This window comes from Artibeus jamaicensis, unplaced genomic scaffold (genome assembly GCF_021234435.1).
Source record: "Artibeus jamaicensis isolate MK-2021 breed Jamaican fruit bat unplaced genomic scaffold, CSHL_Jam_final contig_468, whole genome shotgun sequence".
Classification (NCBI taxonomy): domain Eukaryota; kingdom Metazoa; phylum Chordata; class Mammalia; order Chiroptera; family Phyllostomidae; genus Artibeus; species Artibeus jamaicensis.
This window is the reverse complement of record NW_026521846.1, coordinates 886,849-910,050: the sequence shown is the minus strand read 5'-3', so window position 1 is coordinate 910,050 and position 23,202 is coordinate 886,849. Positions and strand designations below refer to the sequence as shown.

The 23,202-nt window shown below is 41.9% G+C and overlaps 1 protein-coding gene across 4 annotated transcripts in view; it reads left to right on the top strand.

Annotated features, from left to right (window-relative positions):
- Window positions 1–19,099, top strand: part of TMEM273 (transmembrane protein 273) — a 34,668-nt gene extending 15,569 nt beyond the window's left edge. The window contains exons 2-5 of one of the 4 annotated variants that reach the window (XM_037167943.2): window positions 4,868–4,921; window positions 5,743–5,868; window positions 7,817–7,847; window positions 17,918–19,099. In XM_037167943.2, the coding sequence (XP_037023838.2) occupies window positions 4,868–4,921; window positions 5,743–5,868; window positions 7,817–7,847; window positions 17,918–17,966 (260 nt within the window). In that variant the 3' untranslated portion in view covers window positions 17,967–19,099. The other 3 variants (XM_053667361.1, XM_053667360.1, XM_053667362.1) reach the window with 3 other exon arrangements.
- The last annotated feature ends 4,103 nt before the right edge of the window (window positions 19,100–23,202 follow it).

Below are 23,202 nucleotides of genomic sequence, written 5' to 3'. Positions count from 1 at the left end.
GAGAGCAACATATACAAAGGCACGGAGGAACATGAGCTGCTTAGCTTGCAGATCCTAGTCAGGTTATTAGAGGCTTTGCCATGAGCTCCTTGTTTATGGACAGTATTCTCTCTCTTGTTCCCGCCTTGTCTACCTGATTTCTAAATATGCTCTATGAAGGACCTGCCATCTAAGTCATCAGGACTCTTGAGATTGCAGATGACTATTACTGGACTCAGATAAAATTAAGATAAAGGTGTTTTCTTACTGAGGCAACGGAAAAGTCAAAAATATGTTAGTGTGGTCAGTGACATAGGCTGTGAAAGAATTTACAAAGAAGAGAAAATGCAGAGAACAAACTTTTATTTTTACTTTCCCAAGAAAGGGCTAGATGTGGAGAAATGCACCAGCCCTGAGGGGTAGGGGCTATGAGTTTTTATTGGATCAAAAAAGGGGAAGGGGGTTGTAGCTGGGTAGTTATGGCAATTGTAAATCAGAAAGTTTCAGGTTGATAGTGCAGGCTTCAGTTTGTTTTGCCATTATCTTTGGGTTCAAGGTCCAGGTGCTCCAGTCTGGTATGTCCTGTTTGTGTGTTTTAAAACTCTTGCATGGGGGATGCTTTTAAGAATCTTCTCAGTCCTGAGAATAGAGCCTCAAAGAAACAACAGTTAATTATGCCTGACAGACTTAAGGAAAGAGAGAGAACTAGCACTGGTAAAGAGGGCCTGAAAGGGGCTTTAAAAAATCCTTTCAGAGGTGTTTTAGGCACAGCTGAATTCAGGGGCTCAAAAACTATCTTTAGGACTTGGTCTCAGCCTGATGCTCTTCTGGGGGTCTTCAGTCTCAGCAGGTTCTTTCAGTCTCACCCACTGGGCCACCTTCAGTTCCACTATTACCAATTTTGGAAAATGCCTGTTTCTCAATATTTTCCCTGAAGTCCCAGAGTTGAGACTTACTGATCTGAATTGGATCATTTGCCTTGCCCCTTCACCAACTATTGCTGACAGGAAGAAGGGATATGCTAATTACTCAAGTGTGGGACACAGGAGTATCCTGGAGCCAGCCCTGAAGGACTCACAACAGGTTATTCCCCAAAGAAAAATCCAGGTGCTGCCAGCAGCTGAGGGATCAGGAGAGGTGGACAAGCCACACACACAAGCATCCACTCCACATATACATTCAGATTTTCTTCAGCTTGTGGAGATCAAGGTTTGCAGGAAGATGTTAGACATCACCAATGACATGCTGATCTTTTCTTTAGTGTAAATCTGGTCTTCTCTGTCATTCTGTGGACTCCTTCATGAGAGACAGAAGTCTTGAGTTGCTCCTGGGCACCATGGCCATTCAGAGCACACTTCAAGTACTTCATTTCTATGTGTGGACTCAGTTAGAAGATCATGGATGCCTCTCCTAGATATGTGAAACTGTTTCCTCTAGCTGAGAATTTTGGAATTCATGAAATCTAAAGTTAGAAGTCATTCTGCAATATTTAAGTTCCAAGGTGAAAATGGTCATGCATCAGTTGACAAACACTCAGGTCAGCCTTCCCCTACTTCCCCTTATACTGGCTCAGTGTGGCCAGTATAAGGAATGCCAACAGCCAAGTCAGATTTGGCCAGCATTGTGCCTACTACTGCCCTGTGCATCTACTGGCTAGCAGGGTCCCTGCATTCCTAAGGAGTCCAGCCTTGGGAAAGCCAGTTCTTGCTCAGCCCCCTTGGACTCTCCCCTGGGTTTGAGAGCCTGTCCTTTGAATGCTATGCCCTTTCTTCCTGTTTGCAAGAGAAACCAGAGATTTCCAAGTGCAGTGGCTTCTGACTTTTTCCTGGGTCTCTCATAGGTCCGAACATGGGAACATTTAGAACCTTCTGGCTCTGCTCACAGGACAGCCCTGCCAGGGCCATCCATTCTCCAGCCACTGTGCAGAGCCAGGGAAAAGCAGCACCTGGGAGCTTGCAGGGGGTCTAGGAGGGACCCCACCACCCCAGGAGTGAATCCACAGCTCATGACCTTGGCAGGAGGCAGAGGTGGGGTCATCAGGCTGGTGTGCTCAGGATAGATCCTCATCCAAGAGCTCATTAGAGCTCAGGGCAGAGAGGCAGACTGTAAGGAGAGGGGTGGGCTGTATGGAGGTATTTTCCTCTCCCAGGAGGGGAAATGCTGCCACTGTCACCAAGTGGCCTGGGATGACTAGCAGGGATTCATGGGAGAGGGTGTGGCCTGTATGAGTGCACTGCATGGTTTTGTGCCAGGTTTTGTTTGCCTGCACCTGTCAGAGCACTGGTCCCATGGAGTGCACTCACTTAGTCCCTGATCCTGGACCTGAGGCAGGTGAGCCTCGAGAGCCTATTTGGGGCCAGGAATAAGGGTTGGCCCAGGGCTTATGGTGGACACAGACAGAGCATGGCTGGTGGTGATTTAAGGCCCCAACTCTGTGTTGGGGGAGGAGTCAGGCTGAATTGAACCCCCCACCATGGACTCCCTACCAGAGAGGGACAGGAGCTGAGAGTTTAGGACTATTATTTGGCGGGTGGGGCTGAGAGAGGATTCCGGGCAGCCAGACCCTATTTGATTAGATATTTTTCCTCCTTTTCCCTTCTTGACCTCCTGCCAGCAGACTGAGCTGCTTTGGCAGAGTCCCTGGGTATACCCGTGTGGACATGCTTCCTGGATTGTCTTTATGTGTGTCTCTCTCAGGCTCTCTGGCTCTTTTTTGTCTCATTTACTGTTTTGTGTCCTTTCTTCTTTCTCTGTCCAGGTTTCATCTTGAGCTTTTATGAAGTTTTGTACTGCATGTTCCATGTGGAGAGCAATGGTGGGAGCCAGGAAAGGGTTATGTTTGTGTGTGCATGTGGGGGGTTCGGCAAAGAAAAGGTTGTCTCTTAGTGAGTCTGGACCACTCACCATTGTCCTGTCTTCTGTCCACTGGGGGCAGAACATGGCCAGACTGGTGCTGGGAAAGGAGATAGAGTGAGTTTGCTGCATGTCCAGCTCTCACTCTCAGGCATTGGTCTGCAAGTCACCTCCCAGCCACAGCCACTTGGTTTAGTGAACTCAGTTCAGGTATATGGTAAATACGAGGCTTTGTTCATTGCTTTTCAACCTTGCTGGAGCAGCAGGATTAATATAAAGAATTATGTAAAAAAACAAGAAAGCTCAGTGAGGGTTTCAGAGAAATGGCAAAACTAGGGTCATACTGTGCACAGGAATGTCTATGGTGTGGGTAAGTGGACCAGCCCCACAGGTGGGGAGCAGGCAGGCATTCTCAATCACAGAGAAGAGTCACTAAATTTCCAAGCAGACTTTTGAGTAGAATAGGCTGCCTACTTTTATATCAGAATTCCCCAGCTTTATTCATTCACCAAGTGAGGTCACCAGACAAATTCTAAGCTTCATCATGATGATCCCTTCCCCACTCATATCACTTAAAGAGATGTCTTCTGTGGCATGTCAATCCAACATATCGCCCTGGGCAGTACTGAACATGGTCAGCAAAAGTGGTCAGTGCTTGTTTAGGGAGCAAGTGCCTCAGCCACTGTTCATCCTCCAGGAGGTCAGGGCTGCGGAGGCAGACTTCTCTTGAAACTCAGCTTGGGACAATCTGATCCATCCCAAAAGGTCGCCTGACCCCTTTAAAGAGAAACAAGGTTTATGGTACTTCCTGCTCTGACTTTGCTTGAAAGCTTGAATCTGAGTGTCAGGATTGGGCCTCATCATCCACTTACCTCCTGTCTAAGCTCCTCCAGCCCTTTGGCTTTAATGTTTTGGCATCATTCTCTTAGCTCCCTAGGACTTGTGTTTGAAGGTCCTCCCTGGAGTTCTGACCCAGCCTCTGCCACTTTCCACTTCTCCTGGTCCTTGATTACATCATCATGTTCTCAGTGCCTCTTGTTCCTCTTCCATCAAGTGGCAATGATAATAGTGTCCATATTACAGAATTGTTGCCATGAGTATTACATGTACTAAAGTAAGTGCTGTACCAATATCTGCCTCAAAGTAAGTGGCCAATTAATGTGTGCCTTCCTCTCCAGGCTCACAGCTCTGCCTTGACTCTCCTAGGGTCTGTCTGCAGGGACCTCAGGCCCATGTGCAAGACACATCTCCTGTCTTAAGTGTTCAAGCCCTGGCTAGAAGAGTGAGATACCCCTGCAACATACTCTATTTAATTCATTCATTCAGCAAACATGTATCAATACCTCCTATGTGCCAGGCACTGTGCCAAATGCTGCAGGTGGAACATCCCACAGGGCAATGCACAGCCCAGTGGGAGACAAACTAGAAGATGCAGTCAGTGGGTTAATAGATGAGGAGCTCTTAGGAGGGCATCTGGCATATAGCTGTGCTCCATAAGTTGTTCAATAAATGATGCGGTCAGCTGTGATGGGTGAGTACGGTTGCTGTGGAGCACTCAGGCTAGGGTAGCCAGGTGTGGGAGAAAATGACATGGAACCAAGATGAGATGCAGGAGAAGGAAAAGATGGGTTTGGGGAGAGGTTCCAGGGGCAGCAGATCCCTGGCCTGTGCAAGAAACTGGAAGCAGTTCAGTCTGAACAGAATGAGGGTTTGTGGGAGTGATAGAGGAGGAGGCTGGAAAAGCAGTCAAGGTCAGAGTGTGGGTTTGAGAAACTGTGTCAAAGGAGCTGGCTTTACTGAACTCAGTGGAGCCTTCTCTCCTGGTCTGGGTTTTGAAGAGAGCTCTAAAATTCCAGCAAGACTCCACAACACTCTGTGGCAACCAGAGGTCCACCTCTTTGCTCCTAAGGGTGATGGCCAAGCAGGAGGGACATGTGTGGCAGAGCTTTCCCAGAAGTATGGGAGGGCCTGTTGGGGATAGGGCCTTGGCCAGCAGCTCTGTTTTAACCAGATCATGGGTCTTTTTTCTTCGCAGGTGTTGGAGGAGCTCAAGTGTTGGCAATGGGCAAGTCAGCTGAGGCTGAAACTGGTAGGTCAGTGCCCAGATGATTCTGCTAGTGGTCACAGAATAAGGAAGGGCAGCACTCACCTTCAGGCCTGCCCTTTATCCCAGGGATACTGTCCTTCTCAGGAACCTGTCCTCAAAGAGAATGTGAATCATCAGGGCCACCTTTGTCCACACTCTGTGAGATGAGCAGCTCCAGCACCCAGAGTGCCCTGTACCGCGTGCGGCCTTGATCCCCAGACAACAGCTTCGGCCATGCTCTGTGCCTTCACCCACTCTCTCTCTTTGCCTGCATGGTCCCAGCTCCTCTCTACCTCAGAGTTCTCCTAGAATGGCAAGGTGAAGTCTGCATTGTCACCTCCGCCAGGAAAGCTGCCAACCCCAAGTCAGCCAGCCCAACCCTGTCACCTGGCATTAGAGTGAGACTTGTATTCCCCACCTGACTGCAGGTTCCCCAAGATGGAACAGGTCTCATTCCTTTGCCAGCAGCGCTTATCATACAGCAGACAATTAACACATACTTGATAAAAGAATTAACAAAAGTATAAGTGAAAAAGGAGTATAGGAGGCCATGGAAATGGACGATTAGTTACTTGGAAGTGAATTCTAAAGCTGAAGAGTGTAGTTCCAGGAAGAGGGGATAGGGTGTGGGTAAAGGAGTGGGGGTGAGAATGTGCCCTCAAGAGAGCAGAAAATTATGTTGGTCTCAAAGGGTTTCCAAGGGTAGAATTTTAAGGTCCACATGCATGACTTTGGACTTCATACAGGATGTAAAGGGAGCCTAGAAGACCTTTTCAGGGTAGCAACCCACTGAAACCAATGTTCAATTCCTCTTTGCACTTCAGATATCAAATATGCCATCATCGGAATAGCTCTGGGTGTTGCCATATTAGCTGGTTTCTTGGCCCTGAAGATCTGCATGATCAAGAAGCACTTGTTTGATATTGATTCCTCAGACCTGAGATTCAATGGTAAGCAAATAGTGACACTCAACTGAGGCTCTGTCTGTGACAAGGGTGTGTTCCCTACAGCCACCCAGCACAAGGCAGTGAGAACTACTCTAGCATACTTGGTAGCAAAAAATAGAAAGTCATGGGCCAAAAAGTAATACAGTAATTGCCCCCCCCACACCCTATATCTCTGTCTTTCCATCTCTGTGCTTTTCTATTTAGTTGTTTCTTTTTTTTTTAATTTTTATTTTATTGATTATGCCATTACAGTTGTTCTATTCCCCCCTTCATTCCCCTCCACCCTGCACCTCCCCACCCCTACCGTTTCCCCCCTTTAGTTTATGACCATGTGTCTCAAGTTCTTTGGATTCTATATTTTCCATACTATTCTTGCCCCCCCAATCTATTTTCTACCTACCGTCTATGCTACTTATTTTCTGTATCTTCTCCCCCCTTCTCCTCCCACTCCCCTGTTGCTAACTCTTCATGAGATCTTCATTTCTATGGTTCTGCTCCTGACCTAGCTGTCCTTTTAGCTTGCTTTTTGTTTTAGATGTGGTTGTTAATAACTGTGCATTTGCTGTCCTTTCACTGTTCATATTTTTTATCTTTTTCTTAGGTAAGTCCCTTTAACATTTCATATAATAAGGGCTTGGTGATGATGAACTCCTTGAATGTGATCTTATCTGAGAAGCACTTTATTTGCCCTTCCACTCTAAATGAAAGTTTTGCTGGATAGATCAATCTTGGATGTAGGTCTTTGGTTTTCATGACTTGGAATACCTCTTTCCAGCCCCTTCTTGCCTGTAAGGTCTCTTTTGAGAAATCCACTGACAGTCTGATGGGAACTCCTTTGTAGGTGACTGTCCCCTTATCTCTTGCTGCTTCTAGGATTCTCTCTTTCATTTTAATCTTGGCTAATATAATTATGATGTGCCTTGGTGTGTTCCTTCTTGGGTCCACCTTCTTTGGGACTCTCTGTTTCTGATGTTTGTAAGAATCATGTTTCCTGGAGAAGGGTGGGAAAGATAAAATTGATCCCTGGAGGTAATGAGGCTGGTTCTAGCATGGGTGGGGTGGGGGTGGAAGGTCCTGCCAGCGTAGATCATGTGGGACAAATGACATTTTTAAAATAAATTGCAGAAGTCTTATTGATCCAAGGAGAATTGGGCTTTCATGAACCTCACAGGGTTCTCAGTGTTCCATGATATCCACAGGGTGGCATATCTCAGGCAGGCACCGAGCTGTTAGTTTGTGAGTTTTGATAGCAAAAAGAAACCATGATTCACACCCCTTTTCCTCAAGGTGGGTCCTGCAAAAACCACCCCCATATGAGGCATTTTGGAATGATGATGAAGTTTTCCATGAGGTTTTCCTGAGGATGAGGAAGACACCTTACCACATCTCAGGAAGATTCGATGATTATCTGTAAAGATAAACAGAAGGCATGGGGGGTGGTATCTGAGCCAGGAAGAGGGGGAGTGACAGCATTCAGGGAGCTTCCTGAAATGCTTGCGTGTTCAAGTGCATGAGGGACTTAATTGGTCATAAGAGTTTGTTTACCATTTATTTTATATCCCTATGAATAAAGAAGGAGAAAGAGCAAATAGCCACTTCATCATATAGGGAGGCACATGTCAGATCTTAGGACAGACGTTAGCAGGAACTGCATGTAGAGAAGAGGCAAGGAATGAAACAGGAAGGGGTGTTCTAGGGAAGGCTCAGTCTCACCTGCATACTAAACTAATAAATAGTTCTCGTTGACAGGATCTGAATAGAGAAGTGCAGACAGTGCCAAAAGTGTGGGCATGGCACTCAGCCCAGGACCAATACCTCCAGTGGCCCCAACCCAGGAAACCTCTCAGTCCTGCCTAAGTCCAGTTGGCTATGAACCCTCCCCTTGCCTGACGCAGAGTGAGCTGCACACTGATTACTGCCTCCTTCCTAATGCCCTGCTTTCTCTGTTTAGATACCATCGCACTAAAGAAGACAGCCCCAAGGTAAGGTTGCTGCTGCAGTACCGTTTTCCCTCCTGTTTTATATTTCTGCTTTTCTCCTGTCATGCTAGCCCTTTATCCACTCTGAAATGCTTCTGAGGGGGGCTAGAGTGCACCCCATGTTTCCCTCTACTTATGCTCTGCTCCTTTGGGCCGGTGGGCAGGTGTCATGAGAGGAGGGGGTGCAGCACAGGCTATGGTAGCCAAAAGGGCTTAGGCTTGCTTCTGTGTATCCTGGCCATGTGGCTAAAAACTATGTGCCATTTCTGGACCTGTGTCAGGAGGATAGAGTGCTCAGATGGTGATTCTAGCATAGTACTCTTACCATCACCCATGGATGAGCAATATTCCCCTGGCCATCCAAACTACCCACACACACTGAGAGATATTCTCTGAGTTAAGGTACTTAGTTTTGGAAATTTGGTGCTCTGGAAGTCTCCTGAGCTTGTTGCAGACTCTGTTTCAGGAATATCTTAGTATTGGCATTCTCAAAAAATGTAACACTTCACAAAACCCAATTCTTTTTTAAAATATATATTTTATTGATTATGCTATTACAGTTGTCCCATCCCCCCCTTCATTCCCCTCCACCCTGCACACCTCCTCCCACCTGCATTCACCCACTTTAGTTCATGTCCATGGGTTATACATGGAAGTTGTTTGGCTTCTACATTTCCTATACTATTCTTAACCTCCCCCTATTTTCTACCTACCATCTATGCTGCTTGTTATCTGTACCCTTTCCCCATCTCTACCCCTTCCACTCACCTGTTGCTAACCCTCCATGTGATCTCCATTTCTGTGGTTCTGTTCCTGTTGTAGTTGTTTGCTTAGTTTGTTTCTGTTTTTGTTTTAGGTGTAGTTGTTAATAATTGTGAGTTTGCTGTCATTTTACTATACATATATTTATCTTCTTTTTCTTAGATAAGTCCCTTCAACATTTCATAGAATAAGGCCTTGGTGATAATGAACTCCTTTTACTTGACCTTATCTGAAAAGCACTTTATCTGCCCTTCCATTCTAAATGAAAGCTTTGCTGGATAAAGCAATCTTGGATGTAGGTTCTTGCCTTTCATGACTTGGAATATTTCTTTCCAGCCCCTTCTTGTCTGTAAGGTCTCTTTTGAAAAATCAGCTGACAGTCTAATGGGAGGTTCTTTGTAGGTAACTGCCTCTTTATCTGTTGCTGCTTCCAGGATTCTCTCCTTCATTTGAATCTTGGGTAATGTAATTATGGTGTGCCTTGGTGCGTTCCTCCTTGGGTCCAACTTCTTTGGGATTCTCTGAGCTTCCTGGACTTCCTGGAAGGAAGTCTATTTCCTTTGGCAGATTGGGGAAGTTCTCCTTTATTATTTGTTCAAATAAGTTTTTCACTTGTTGCTCTCCCTCTTCCCCTTCTGGTACCCCTATAATTCCGACATTGGAATGTTTAAAGATGTCCTGGAGGTTCCTAAGCCTCTCCTCATTTTTCTGAATTCTTGTTTCTTCATTCTTTTCTGATTGGGTGTTTCTTCTTTCTCATCCACACCATTGATTTGAGTCCCAGTTTCCTTCCCATCACTACTGGTTCCCTGTGCATTTCCTTTTATTTCACTTAGTATAGCCTTCACTTGTTCATCTAATTTGTGGCCAAATTCAACCAATTCTGTGAGCATCCTGATCACCAGTGTTTTGAAGTGTGCATCTGATAGGTTGGCTATCTCTTTGTTGCTTAGTTGTATTTGCTGTGGAGCTTTGATTTATTCTTCCATTTGGGCCACTTATTTTTTAGCTTGATGTTCCTGTAACATATGAGGGGCAGAGCCTTAGGTGTTCACCAGGGCGGGACAACCCAGTTACTGGGTTGTGACGCTGTATGTGGGGGTGGGGTTCCAGAGGGAATAAGGGTGCTTCCTCCACTCTCTGTCAGATTTCAGTCCCTTCTGCTCTTTCTCCCAGGCAAACTGGGCTTTTCTGGGTGCTTTATCTGCATGTGAATGTGGGACTGCCGGGTCAGCCAGCCTTGTGTGCAGTGCCTTTCTTCACGATCACCACCTTGCTGGGTCAGCCCATTGCCATCCTGAGCCTGGGGTCTGCCAGCCACTGCTATCTTGCAAGCCCAGAATGCCTTGCATGCCCAGGGTGTCTTGTGCACCTGGTGCTACCACTTTTTGTGCCATGACCCCTTTCTGCTCAGCCTCTGGACTCCGCCCTGCCTACTAGTGTGGATGAATGTGTCTATTTTAACTCCTTGGTTATCCAACTTCCATACAGTTTAATTCTCTGTCAGTTCTGGTTGTTATTTTGTTTTTAAATTGTTATTCTTATTTTGGTTGTGCAAGGAGGCACAGTGTATCTATGCCTCCATCTTGGCAAGAAGTACAAAACCCAATTTTTAACTCTGGTGTGTGTGTCTGAGAATGCAACATACTAGCAGGATGAGGGACTGGAAGAAACTGTGATGATGTATAATAAATGACTGGCACACATATGTTTGTGTTTGTAAAGATGCTGCTATGAACAGTATGACACAAACAAGTAGTTACTATGGTTTTATGTTTCTATGTATGGTCATATCAGGAGCTTCTCAGTTTCGTGTGTCTAAAATCTGGATTATTCTGACACACCAGAGACATAGGAAGCCATTTCCACAATCCAGGTGAGGTGGCTACTGTTGTCATGCAAACAATAAACACTGTGAAAATGAAGTACAGGTAAAGGGATATGAAGGGAGCAGGAGGAAGGCAGGTGAGTGAAGGGAGGGAAGGAGGAAATGAAGGATGGTGTGAGTGGATAACTGGGTCTTATTGGCTGGCTGGAGCTTCCTCCCAGGACATATTCCTTCAGCAGGCACAGGGAACTACTCTTGTGATGGGTCATATCACAAATACTCTAAAACGCAAGGATTTTTGAAGACAAGGGAGGCACAATTCAAGTTTCTGAAACTAATACTAGATGGAATCAGGCTGAGTCAAGAAGAAATTAGACCCAAAATAAAAGGCAAAGGACAGGAAAGTTATTTTCTTGTAGCAAAACTTTGTGTTGCTTTCTGTCATCTAAGACTGATTTCATAAAGCATTTATCATAAATAGGATAAATTATGTTTTCAGGTTAATCCTCAACCTCTCTCTCTGAAAGGTGAGTTAGTTGTGAGAGTCATCATTTACTGAAAGGAGGAGAGATAGTCTCTCTCCTGCAGTGGCAGAGGTTCTCTTGTGTGTCCCCACACGGGACTGGAGGCAACTGCTAGCAATGGTCCAGAAGGCCATGTGTAGAATGGGTGCAAGACCAGGAATCAACATATTTTTTGGACATTTATAGAAAATCCTAGTATGTGGCAATTTGACAAGACAGAAAATGAAACTGGGGCATTTGCCCAAGTAGAGCTGAGAAACTGAGTAATAGCAACATAGCTAATTTTTTTCATTCCCCAAGACTTTCCCTTGACAGAGGCCAATCAAGCAGTTAGCCAGTTTACTCCATTTGATGAAAAAAATTTCAAAACTTTTTTGTGTGTGTCATCAGTCTCTTCGTTTGGCTAAATCTCTGCTTTTTCATGCTATGGAAGAAATTTTCAACCTTGTTCATCTCATGGCACACATAAACAAATTCTAAAATTCTACTGCACACCAAAAAATATATCATATTTTTGCCAATCTGACAAAAATAGGTATAATTTTGATTCGTTCACACTGGACAGCTATTGTGTTAGCTGTTGTCAACTTTTTATTTGATAATCATAAGAAAAAGAGGTCAGTACCTCTGAGAAATAGTCAGATAGTACATGTCTTTTTCCTTTTAAAATATATTCTATTGATTATGATATTACAGTTGTCCCATTCCCCCCCACCTTTATTCCCCTGCACCCCACACAGTCTCCCACCTGCATTCCCCCTGCCCCTTAGTTCATTTCCATGGGTCATACATATAAGTTCTTTGGCTTCTACATTTCCTATACTGTACTTAACCTTCCCCTGTCTATTTTCTACCTATCATTTATGCTACTTATTCCCTGTACCTTTCCCCCCATTCCACCCCCCTTTTCCCCACTTATAACCCTCTATATGATCTCCATTTTTGTGATTCTGTTTCTGTTCTAGTTGTTTGCTTAGTTTGTTTTTGTTTTCATTTTATTTTTTAGGTTCAGTTGTTGATGGTTGTGAATTTGTTGTCATTTTATTGTTCATGATTTTGATCTTCTTTTTCTTAGATAAGTTCCTCTAACATTTCTTATAATAAGGGCTTGGTGATAATGAACTCTTTTAACTTGACGTTATCTCAGAAGCACTTTATCTGCCCTTCCATTCTGAATGATAGCTTTGCTAGATAAAGCAATCTTGAATGTAGGTCCTTGTCTTTTATGACTTTGAATGCTTCTTTCCAGCCCCTTCTTGCCTGCAAGGTTTCTTTTGAGAACTCAGCTGACAGTCTTATGGGAACTCCTTTGTAGGTAACTGTCCTTTTCTTTTGCTGCTTTTAAGATTCTCTCCTTATCTTTAATCTTGGGCAATGTAATTATGATGTGTCTTGGTGTGTTCCTCCTTGGGTGCAACTTCTTTGGGACTCTCCAAGCTTCCTGAACTTCTGGAAGTCTATTTCCTTTGCCAGATTGGGGAAGTTCTCCTTCATTATGTTTTCAAATAAGTTTTCAATTTCTTATTCTTCCTTTTCCCCCCTTGACAACTCTGTGATTCAGATGTTGGAACATTTAAAGTTGTTCAGGAGGTTCTTAAGTCTCTCCTCAAGTTTTTGAATTCTTGTTTCTTCATTCTGTTCTAGTTGGATGTTTATTTTTTCCTTCTGACCCAAACTGTTGATATGAGTTCTGGTTTCCTTTCCATCACTATTAGTTCCCTGTATGTTTTCCTTTATTTCATTTTTCATAGCCTTCACTTTTTCCTCTATTTTGCAACCATACGCAAGCAATTCTGTGAGCATCCCAATTACCAGTGTTTTGAACTGTGTATCTGTCAAGTTGGCTATCTCTTTGTTGCTTAGTTGTATTTTTTCTGGAGCTTTGATCTGTTCTTTCATTTGGGACACTTTTTTTTGTCTCAGTGCCCCTGTTACATAGTAAGAGGCTGAGCTTTAGGTATTTGACAGGGTGGGGCTACCTACATCCTTGTGTTGTGGTGTTATATGTGGGGAAGGAGTCAGAGAAAGAACAGTGCCATTTGCTCAGCTCTCGCCTGGCTTTCAATCACTTCCTCTGGTACCCAGAAGCAAATTATGCCCTTCTGGCGCTGATTCCTGGGTGGTTGGTTTTGTGTACATTCTAGTACCCTGTGGGTCTCTCCAACAAACTTTTCTGTGAGACTGGGAGTTCCTCTTGCCACCTCAACCCCCAGAGGTTTTTACAATCAGAGGTTTTAAGGCTTTATTTCCCCATGCTGGAACCCTGGGTTGCATGGTCTGTCTCACTCCCTGCTTGTTCTTCCCAGTTTATCTGCATGCAAATCTGGGACCTCCTTCTGTGCCAGCTTTTGCTTTGCCCACCCTGGTCCTCTAGCCACCTCCTTGCCACAAGTCCTCCTGCCTTGCTGCTGTCTCTGCCCCTTCTACAAGTCTGGATGAGTGTTTCTTCTCTAACAGCTCGGTTGTCTGACTTTCATACAGTTCAATTTTCTGTAAGTTCTGGTTGTTTTTGTTTTTAGATTTGTTGTCGTCCTTCTTTTTGTTGTGTAAGGAGGCGGAGTTATCTGCCTATGCCTCTATCTTGGCCAGAAGTTCAGGTATTGCATGTCTTAAAAATTCCCATGGCATACCGGTTGAAAATTGCTGCCCTATAACATTGTCACTTCTGAAGTAACTAAGTCTTGTATGATGTCCCTTTTTTTTTTTTTTTGATTTGTCTGATTGTGTCCTCCTGAGTAAATTCAGATGGAGAATTTTGTCAAGCTGTTTCTTTTTCCTTGCATTGCATCAGGAGGCATGTGGTGTCAGGCTCTCTCACTTTTGGGAACTCTGTGTTTGATCACTTGGTCAAGATAGTGACTGCTACATCTCTATAGTGTTGAAATAGAATTTCCCCTTTGTAACCAGTAATTTATCTGAGGAGAAGTACTCTGAGACCAAGTGAACATCCTGGCCCTCAACAATTCTTCACCCAGTGATTTAATATCCCTTTATTATTTATGTTTGAATCAGTTATTGCATTGGGAATTACAAAATACTGAGTTTCTAATTCCAGCATTCTTTCTACAGTTACTAGCTGACATTTTTCTTGAGAAAAGACTTTTTCTTTTCCCCAGTTTTTTTTCTTTTAGTTGTTAAATATTATTCCTATGAATTTCAATGCATTTTAATTCATCACCATTATAAAATTTTTATGTTTTATTATTTCAAGTTTATCCAGTCCAAGTCACTTCTTAGTGGCTTTGACAGGACCCCATTACTCGCTGAGCATTTCTGGGACTTCAGCACAACACAATCCCCCAAGTTCACCTTACACTGTTCCTGCTCAAACCTGGAATCACCCATTTTCCCTAGGGTTCTTGTTTTCTTCTCTCCCTCCCTTTCTCCACCTCTCCTTGCTTTCTTTTCTTGATGTGAAATAGTTTTTAGAAATTAAGATCTGGGCATGATGTGTGTAATAACTACTGAGGCTTTATTGTGACAGACAGGAAGTGTGTATTAAAATCACACACTTAATACGTTAATGTTCTTAATTTTCTTATTCCATATTTTTATCTGGCCTACTCCAAGATAAAAACCCTGTTTCTTAATCACATGAAAGTGATTCAGATTTATTCATTTTCTCCATCATATTATACATACACAATATTTTCAGAATTACAATCACAAACTTACTTAGTAATTTGAGTATTTCTTTATAGTTCTTTTTCTTCTTAGAATCTAGCCTTCTCTGTGTGTATTGTTTTCAAATTGAATTTATTTTCTGTGTGTGGTTATGCTATTAATTTGATATATTTAGAAACATTTGTTTCAGTTTGTCTGCTATTTTCATGTCTTCTTTCATATTATTTAGTTTAATTTTACTTTTTGAGTATGTCAAACATGTATATAGTTCAAAGATAAAATATGTAAATATATAAACTCATAGAAGTCTTCTTTACTTCACTATGCTTTGAGCTAACTCATTTCAATAGTTTCTGCTTTATCCTTTCTGTGTTCATTTTTCAAATATATTTAATTAAAATTTTTACATATATACAATATTTTATAAAATTAAAGAAATGTTTTTATGTATATATATGTACATAAATATAAATTTTTCCTAGCTCTTCTGTGTTTTTTTAGTTTCTTTCTTTACCAATTTTTTAATTTTTAATTTAAAAAAATTTTTATTTAGTTATTTTTCAAGTACAATTTTTTTGTCTATTTCTCCCATCCCAGCCTCCCCCGCCCCTTGATCCCCACCTTCCTCTCTTCTGTGTTTTTTTAATTTGACTATTTGTCATTTATTGTAGAGTGTAGTATAAGATGGAGATTTAATTGTATCTTTTTTCCAGATGGTGATCCCGTTATTTCAATATCATTTTTAATGCTCCCTCTTTTCCTTAGTGTTTTGCCACCCTTATCATGTTCTAAACTTCTACATGTCCTTGGACAGTTTCTATATTTAAGTTGTTCTCCAGTGGTACCTGAGATCATTCAGGTGCTAGTATATGCTCTGTGGAGGCTTTGTTGGCACACTCGAATGTCTGCCTGGGCTGTTCTCCTCAAGCACTGTGTTTCCTCTCTAGGGGTACACTCTGGCTCTTCTGTCCTAGCTGTTCTTGCAAATTTCCTTTTCCAGATGAGCTTTAGAATCAATTTCAGAATCTTTCTAGGAATACATACATGTTGGTATTTGGGGGAAGTGCTTTATATCTATGTAGTCAATGGAAGACAATTGACTTCTTTGCAATATTAAGTAGTCATTCACAGAAAAGAGATTTATTTTTTACCAGTCTGTTTCTATGTGTCTCAGGAATTTTCAGATTTTACGCTCATGGGTTTTTCACATTTCTTGTTAGGTTTATTTCTAAATATTTTGTGATTTCGTTGCTTTATAAATGTAGTTTCCTCATTTGTCTCCTACTTGGTCATTGACTGTTTATGGATTTTTTGGTACATTAACATTATAGCATCTGCCTTATTAAATGCTGCTATTGTTTGTGTTAGTTTTCTTCCTGATCTTTTATTTGCCACCTTTATCATGTTCTAAATTTTATGGTATCATATCATCTGCCAAACTGTGGATCTCCTTTCCAATTTTTATGCCTGTAATTGTTTTTGCCTGATTATATCAGCTAAGACCACCAATGCTAAACAATAGTGGAAACAGTGTGTAGACTTGTTTTGCACCTGATCTTAGTGGGAAATACACTAGGTAATATGCTTTACATTAGGTAAGAGATGGCTTTAGGACTGAAGTATGTGTATTTTATCACACTGAGAAAGTATCTATCAATTCTTATTTTATTAAAATTTTAAAATCAGAAAAATGTGCTGGAGTTGGTCAAAAGACTTTTCAACATGAGAAGGCATTAACTTACCCTCAGCAGATATACTCTGGGACTGTCCTAAGCAAACCAAGAAGTATAGACAGGCACCTTTATTATTATTTTAGTTTTGTTTTGTTTTCTTCTTTCTTTACTTGTTGGTCTATATAATTTTTGTAGGATGTGGTGGAAGATTTGGGTTTAGGTAACCACCATAATCTTACAGTCTCTAAAAGACCCTTTTCCTTTATACCCTGTTTGGGTCTGCAGTCTAATTAACCTTTCGAGGGACTCTTTGAACTCAGGATTTTTTTAAGGCAATAGGAAGAGTAAACTTTCTATTGAGCCTGAATCTCTTCAGGGATGTTGAACCCATTTTTACCAGGGGCCACATCAGTCTTAGTTGCCTTCAAAGGGCTGAATGTAATTTTAGGACTATAAATGTAACTACTCCTTACTAGGGGCAAGGAGCTCATCATTGCTGCTGGGTAGAAACAAGGTACCAGGCTGGATAAAACAAGGTGGAGGGATGGTTTTGGCCTTTGGGCCTTGTGTTTGCCACCTGTGTTCTATACCAACTTAAATTTGATCTGGCCCCATCACACTTTCAAAAAGAAGTACAAACACCTGACAGCATTTAGGCCCTCTCTTGGAATCCCTTTATCCACTTCTCTCTCTTACTGTCCTTGTGTCTTTCCAACCTGCTAATTTTCCATGTTGGCTCTGCTGCCAATAAGCTCTGTAACTCCAACCTCAACCTGTGCCCTTGGTCTTCCACGCATGGGTAGGTAAGTATGTATGTGCTGTCCCTTTTATGGCCATTGACTTGACTTGTCCATTGATGCTTCACTCTGCCCTATCTCTGCTAGTGCTGTATCTTCCCCCATGGGGAGATGTTATTAAACATCAAGATGTTAAGACTTGAATATATACAATGGAATGGCATAAATAGGTATGCAATATAGGCATAAATATGTCATTCTGTTATAACTATACATAATGTTTATGTGAAACTGCAATTAAGTGTTGGTGTGATTTCAGTCTCAACATGCATGTGTTGATGAGGACCTTAGCCAAGAGGGCCCACAGCAGGGTTTCTGCCCTACTTTCAGTCCAGGCTCTTCTGTATTGAGATCTGGTTTGGTAACCTCATCTTTCTTCTCTGTTCCTGGTTTTTAATACATACCTATTCTCCCACCCTTCCTGTCAAAGCTAGCAAACTATGTACAGCAAAGTCTCATTGTCTGTAACACTGTGTAGTTCAAACTTGATAGTATCAGACCTACATTCCTGTAGGTCTGCCTACTTTGTTCCTCTTAGCATCTTCTCAGGTCTGTAAAAACTCTTCAAGTATAGAAAGTGGCACCTTTCCCTTAAACGTGCCTGTTAACCTTAGGGAATGACTTTTCTTTTTGTTATCAAAATGCATGAGGTGTTGTTGAGTTATCTGTCAGGCAGATAACAACCTTCAGCTTGAGCTCTACCTAAAAATCTCCTCTTTACCTAGAAGCCACTGGTCTTCAGGTCCTTTTCTATGTTGCATGAAGAAATGTCCCACTTTGGTATCATTTGCTGGTAAAGTTTTTCACACCTGTTTAATTGTGTGCCATGATTAGACCATAGTCACTCTGTCAATAAGTTTCCCAGATGGTTCTCTTCTTTTCCAGAGATGCACAAATGTTTGAGCTCTAAATGAGCAGCCACTCAGGAGAGGTTTGCAGTCTAGACAACTGTCCACTTAAGTTTTGGAGATGTCTTGAATTTGTCCAAAACTGGTGATAGATCTTCACATGGAATTCAATATCCAGGGCAAATATATTATTTGAACAGAATCTACAGTGCCTCTGTCCTGAAGGAAAATATCACTTGTATTCTGCAAGAAGCTTGTTACATTGAGGGAGGCATGAGCACTTTATCCAGTAGTTAAAAAGGATGGAAGCCACTGAACTTGCACTGCCTATCCTGGTTCCCGTGTCAGAGCTGCCATGCTTCTGTGATGGCATTGCTTCCACCACAGCAATACTCGTGGAACGAGAACCCAACTCAGGACACAGACTCTTTAACACCACCATCTTACAACAGGTAAGCAGCATTTTCCAGAACTCTTGGCTTTACCTTCTTAGCTGCCAGAAGAATCTGCCCATGAACATTCAGGTGTCCTGATACATGAAGACCATGGGGCAGTCTCTATTCCTATAGATGAAACACTGATCTTCCATAGAAGAAATGGCACACTGGACTAGAGTGAGAGGAGGAGGTCTCATGGCCATGTACTGAGACTGGAGCTCTGCAGCTCCTAAGATGATGGGGGCAACAAAAGACTAAATGGGAAAGCAGATGCTGTGCCTTGAAGAAAGCTGTATAAATGTGAGTGGGTATTGTTATGCTCATAGAATTATTTTGTGGATATTATTACAGTGTGCCTACCTTGTCATGGAGAGACTTAGGAAATCCACATATTTTTATTATTCTCATAAATGTAAGACTCTGTGGCACACCCCTGTTAACATTTCTCTGCCCTGTAATATCAGCCTTGTGTTTCTGGGGCTTCATTTGGAATACTCTTTGCCTCTCCATTCAACAGAAATCCAGGTGGTTACATGGACTAGTTTTTCTTGGATTCGATTACTCTCCTTGTGTGTGATCAAAGATGAGCTATATTTCAAAACAAAGTGCTGTGTTACAATAATTTGCCTGGATTCCCAGGGCATCTTTCATCTGACTTGATAACAATGTAGTTCATTAGCAGCCTTTGTTAACTGATAACCTAAAGCAGTAATGCAATACTCATAAGTAATTTTCTGTGTGTAAGATAAAATAAACCATCATGTAAGCTATGTTAATTGATTTGCTTCTGTTAGCAGCATTTTAATTAAGACATCTGGTTTGTGAGTGGCAGAGACACTTGTGAACTGAAGGTAATGCTTTTGGATTTTCAGTAATCATTTAATTTTCTATAGACACAACAGAACCATAGGGTCCTCTCCCTGACACTACATCATGACATATTTTCCCAGCACCACTTCTGGGCTATGCTTTTGTTTGATCACCACACAAGTTCTTGTGTTTGAAGAACACAGAGAATTACACTGAAGACAAGTGCTATTTCTTCAAGTTATAAAGGCTGACATGCCCAGGAGGCAAAAGGGGCTGGGGAACCTTTGCAATAAGTCTCCTTGACTTATATCCAAATTCAAGCTCAGTGGCTTTCTCCTGTGGTAGTTTTACTGGGAGCTCTCTCATGCCCTCTTTGGCATTCCTTCTCCATGGGACTAGATCCTGTGGATGGAGCTTCTGGTGAGCATATCTCCTTGGATATGTTTGGAAGCAGCCATAAGTAATTATTGTGTCTGTGGGTGCAATGTCTTCAGTGAAGGGCATTTCGACTACTTCAAGCTGTGGTTTGGAAGCATGGTGGAGGGAAGGGGCTGTGATAACTCGGGGGGAACTGGGAGCTCTAGAACACATGCAAGTCCCAGACAATCTATCTTGGTGGGTAGGGCCCCTTGTCCAAAGCAAAGGAGCAGATGACACTCAAACACAAGAGGAAGAACCATTGTAACATAGGCGAAGCAGGCTGCGGCTGGCAGTAGTAGCCAGCCAGAATCTGGAGTGCTACTACAGGTTTGTTGATTTCAGGATTTAATACCTGAAGGAGAAGAAGGTAAGCTGGAAAAGGGTTATCTGGCAAGATCAACAAATTAAGTATATATTAATTTCTATATAAATTTAACATATGTTAACATATAAATTAAAATTTAATACATAAAATTAATCAATATGTGTATACTCTTCTATATGTGTTAAAATTCTTATAGAATTCTTATCATAGCACATATAAAATTTTCATAGAATTCTTATATGTCCTGTGATATATTCTATTCTAGAACATATGGGATTAGAATAAGTAAGCAGACAACCCTTTTCATCATCCAACTTTACAAATAGTTGAGAGGTAGGGAAATCAATTAAGCAGATAGAGATGAAAATATCAGAGTTGTGATTTTCAAATAAATCATGACATGTCAATATCAGTCTACAGTCCTAGATTCCTACTCCATGTCCAGACCTCAATTCAAACAAGAGCTGAGAAAGGCTTGAGTTGGAGTGCCAGCAGCAAAGATGGAGAGAATGGATGGGTTTGGGATGCAGTTTGGAGGTAGAGATGTAGGACTTGTTAACAGATAGATTTGGGGTTGAGGCAGAGGCAAACTCAGCATCACCACTCCTAGAGTTTGGTGTCATTGCCCAGAGAGTGGAGGACCCAGGATCTCTGGTCTTGGGAAAGTTCTACAGCTTGTCTTGGATCTGTTGTAGCAACTATTAAGGAGCCAAAGGATGGGCTGCACTTGGAGAAAGAGTGAACCCACATTTCTACAAGTGTTCAAACTTGTGAACAAGGGTTAAAACACACACATTGGAGACTGCTCCTACATGTACTCAAGAACCCATGAGAGAAAGCAGGAAGAATCACCTGGAGGAGTTGTAAGGCTCCTCTCCCATGAGACAGGATATGCAGAAGGGTGGCTTAGACAGGTGGAAGCAGATCTGAGTGGAGACAAGGCTACCAGCAGAGGGGCTGGTGAACCTTGAAGGCCCAGGCCAGGCTCTGCTATGGGCTCATCTTGCTGACTGACCCTTTTCCTCCTTGGTTATTTATCATAATCACAGATGTGTCCTATAAATTAATCATTCTTCAAAGCATATGATTTTGCAATGTACATTCTCACTGGATGACAAATAAGTGGCACTTGTCTCAGGTACAGTGCAAGGATGTCACTAAGGCCATGATTCCAGCCTCACTTCTTAGTGTATTTTAGATCTGTGTGTTCACAGTCCTGGAATTTCACCTGACTTAGGTTTTTTCTTCACTTATGGTCCACTCTGAGCAGTACTGAATGATGGCAGGGCATGTAGGCTCTACAGCCACATACTTCTTTGTGAGCTGGACAAAATACATTACCTTTCTGTGCCTCAATTTCCTCATTTGTAAAAAGGGCTAACAGTTCTTATCCTGGTTCTTTGTCAACATTAAATAAGGTAATGACATAAATCTCTTAGAACACTGGCATGTGATTACCACTCAGCAAATGTGATCTATTACTTGTAATTTGTTTTGGTCAATTTTTATCCCATTCAAAAATTCACATCTTGAGATTAAGGAAGTTTCCACTCTTAGTGAAATTTTGGGTGAAATATATAGCTTCTTTATATATTTTTGATATATGGTTTTATTTTAGAATAGTTTTAGATTTCTTGAAAGTTGTGAGGGTAGTTTGAAGAGTTCCCACAAGCCACACACTAAAGTAACATCTCACATTAGTATTGTTTAGATGTCACAATTAATGAGCCAATATCATGACATTATTATCAACTAAAGTCCATATCATATCTGGATTTCTTCAGTTTTTATCTAATATCTCTTCTCTGTGCCAGGATCCCTCCCAGGACACCATATTACATTGTGAATTCTGAGACAACTGTTGGCTGTGGTGCTTTCTCAGACTGTCCTTGTTTCTGATGACTTGGACATTTTTAAGGAGCCCTTGTCAAGATTTTGTAGACTGTCCCTTAATGCAGGATTTGCCTGATGATTTTCTAATGATAATAAATTTCTTTTGAGTAATATAAAACTGATTATAATCAAACAATAAACCAAATCTTTACTCATCTTAACTTTTATAAATAAAATCTTTGTAATAAAATCTAATCTTCATAATAAAATCTAGTCTTTACTTATATAAATAAAATTAGTGAGATAGCTGACAAATCTGTTTGAACTGGGTAGGCTCAGTAAAAAGAAAAACATTTTTTAAACATAAAAAAAAACAGACATTTTTTAATTACTGAGGGGCTGCTGAGATTAGCAACATATAACCACTGTGTGCATTAGATAGCAGAGACTAAGAAAGTGCTGGGACCCTGGTAAGGCAGGTGTAGACTTGACACCACTCTTTTCCCTACCCCAGATAAGACAATCCCACCTTTGCTCCCTCTGTGGACTGGCAGGAGCCCTTGGTAGAGTGGCCTGAGTTCTCCAGAGAAGTGGCTCAGAGTTGCCCACTGTTTTTCTTAGCAAAAATAATGACCCATTAGGAAACCTTACAAGGAAGTTTTGATTTTTTTTGTCCTTTCCTGAATTTAAATCAGGAGGTGGTTCTTATATACTGGCAACATATTGTGAGTCAAACACAACTACTCACTAACCAAAAAGGATTTCAAATCATGTATAAGAATTACCCCAAAAGTGTTTTGAGGGGACATTTGTAGCCAGCAGCAGGACTGTGCTCCCTGACAACAGTAGACTCATTCTAAGGAAGGAGTTTGTGTGAACTCTGCCCATGTCATCCAAAAGGCCCCGCCTGTTGCTAAGGTAGATGATGCTCCCTCCTCTTGGCTCCCTCAGCCTTCTGAAGTCAGGTTACATAAACAACTCCTACTCCCCCATCAGGCCTTGATCTGGGTTTATTAGGGTTGGGAATAAGTGAGACTGATGTCTATAAGGAAATGATTGGTCTCAGAAGGAAAATAAAAGATGACAGAACTAGAGAAAACTTGCTGAGGCACTTGTTACTTCCTTCTAGACTTTATGGATACTTTATTTATTTAAATTGTCTGAACCTCCAAGCCAAGCTTTTTTGGACATAGTTGCACTCACTGTAACAAGCTATGTGCTCCTTTATTGACAGAATCATTCACTCAACACCATTAAAAGTATAGGCTCTAACCCAGATGAACAAATTCTAATTCAGCTGTCTGCCCCTTACTCTGCACATGACTCCGACGATTCCCTTCACTTAGTGTTAGTTTCCTTGTCTGTCAACTGGAGATAGTATCCACAGAGGGGTACTGTGATTTTCTAATGAGTTATTGCATGAAATACAGTTTGAACAGTGTCCAGAACTTGTAAATGTTCTATACATGTTAGCCAT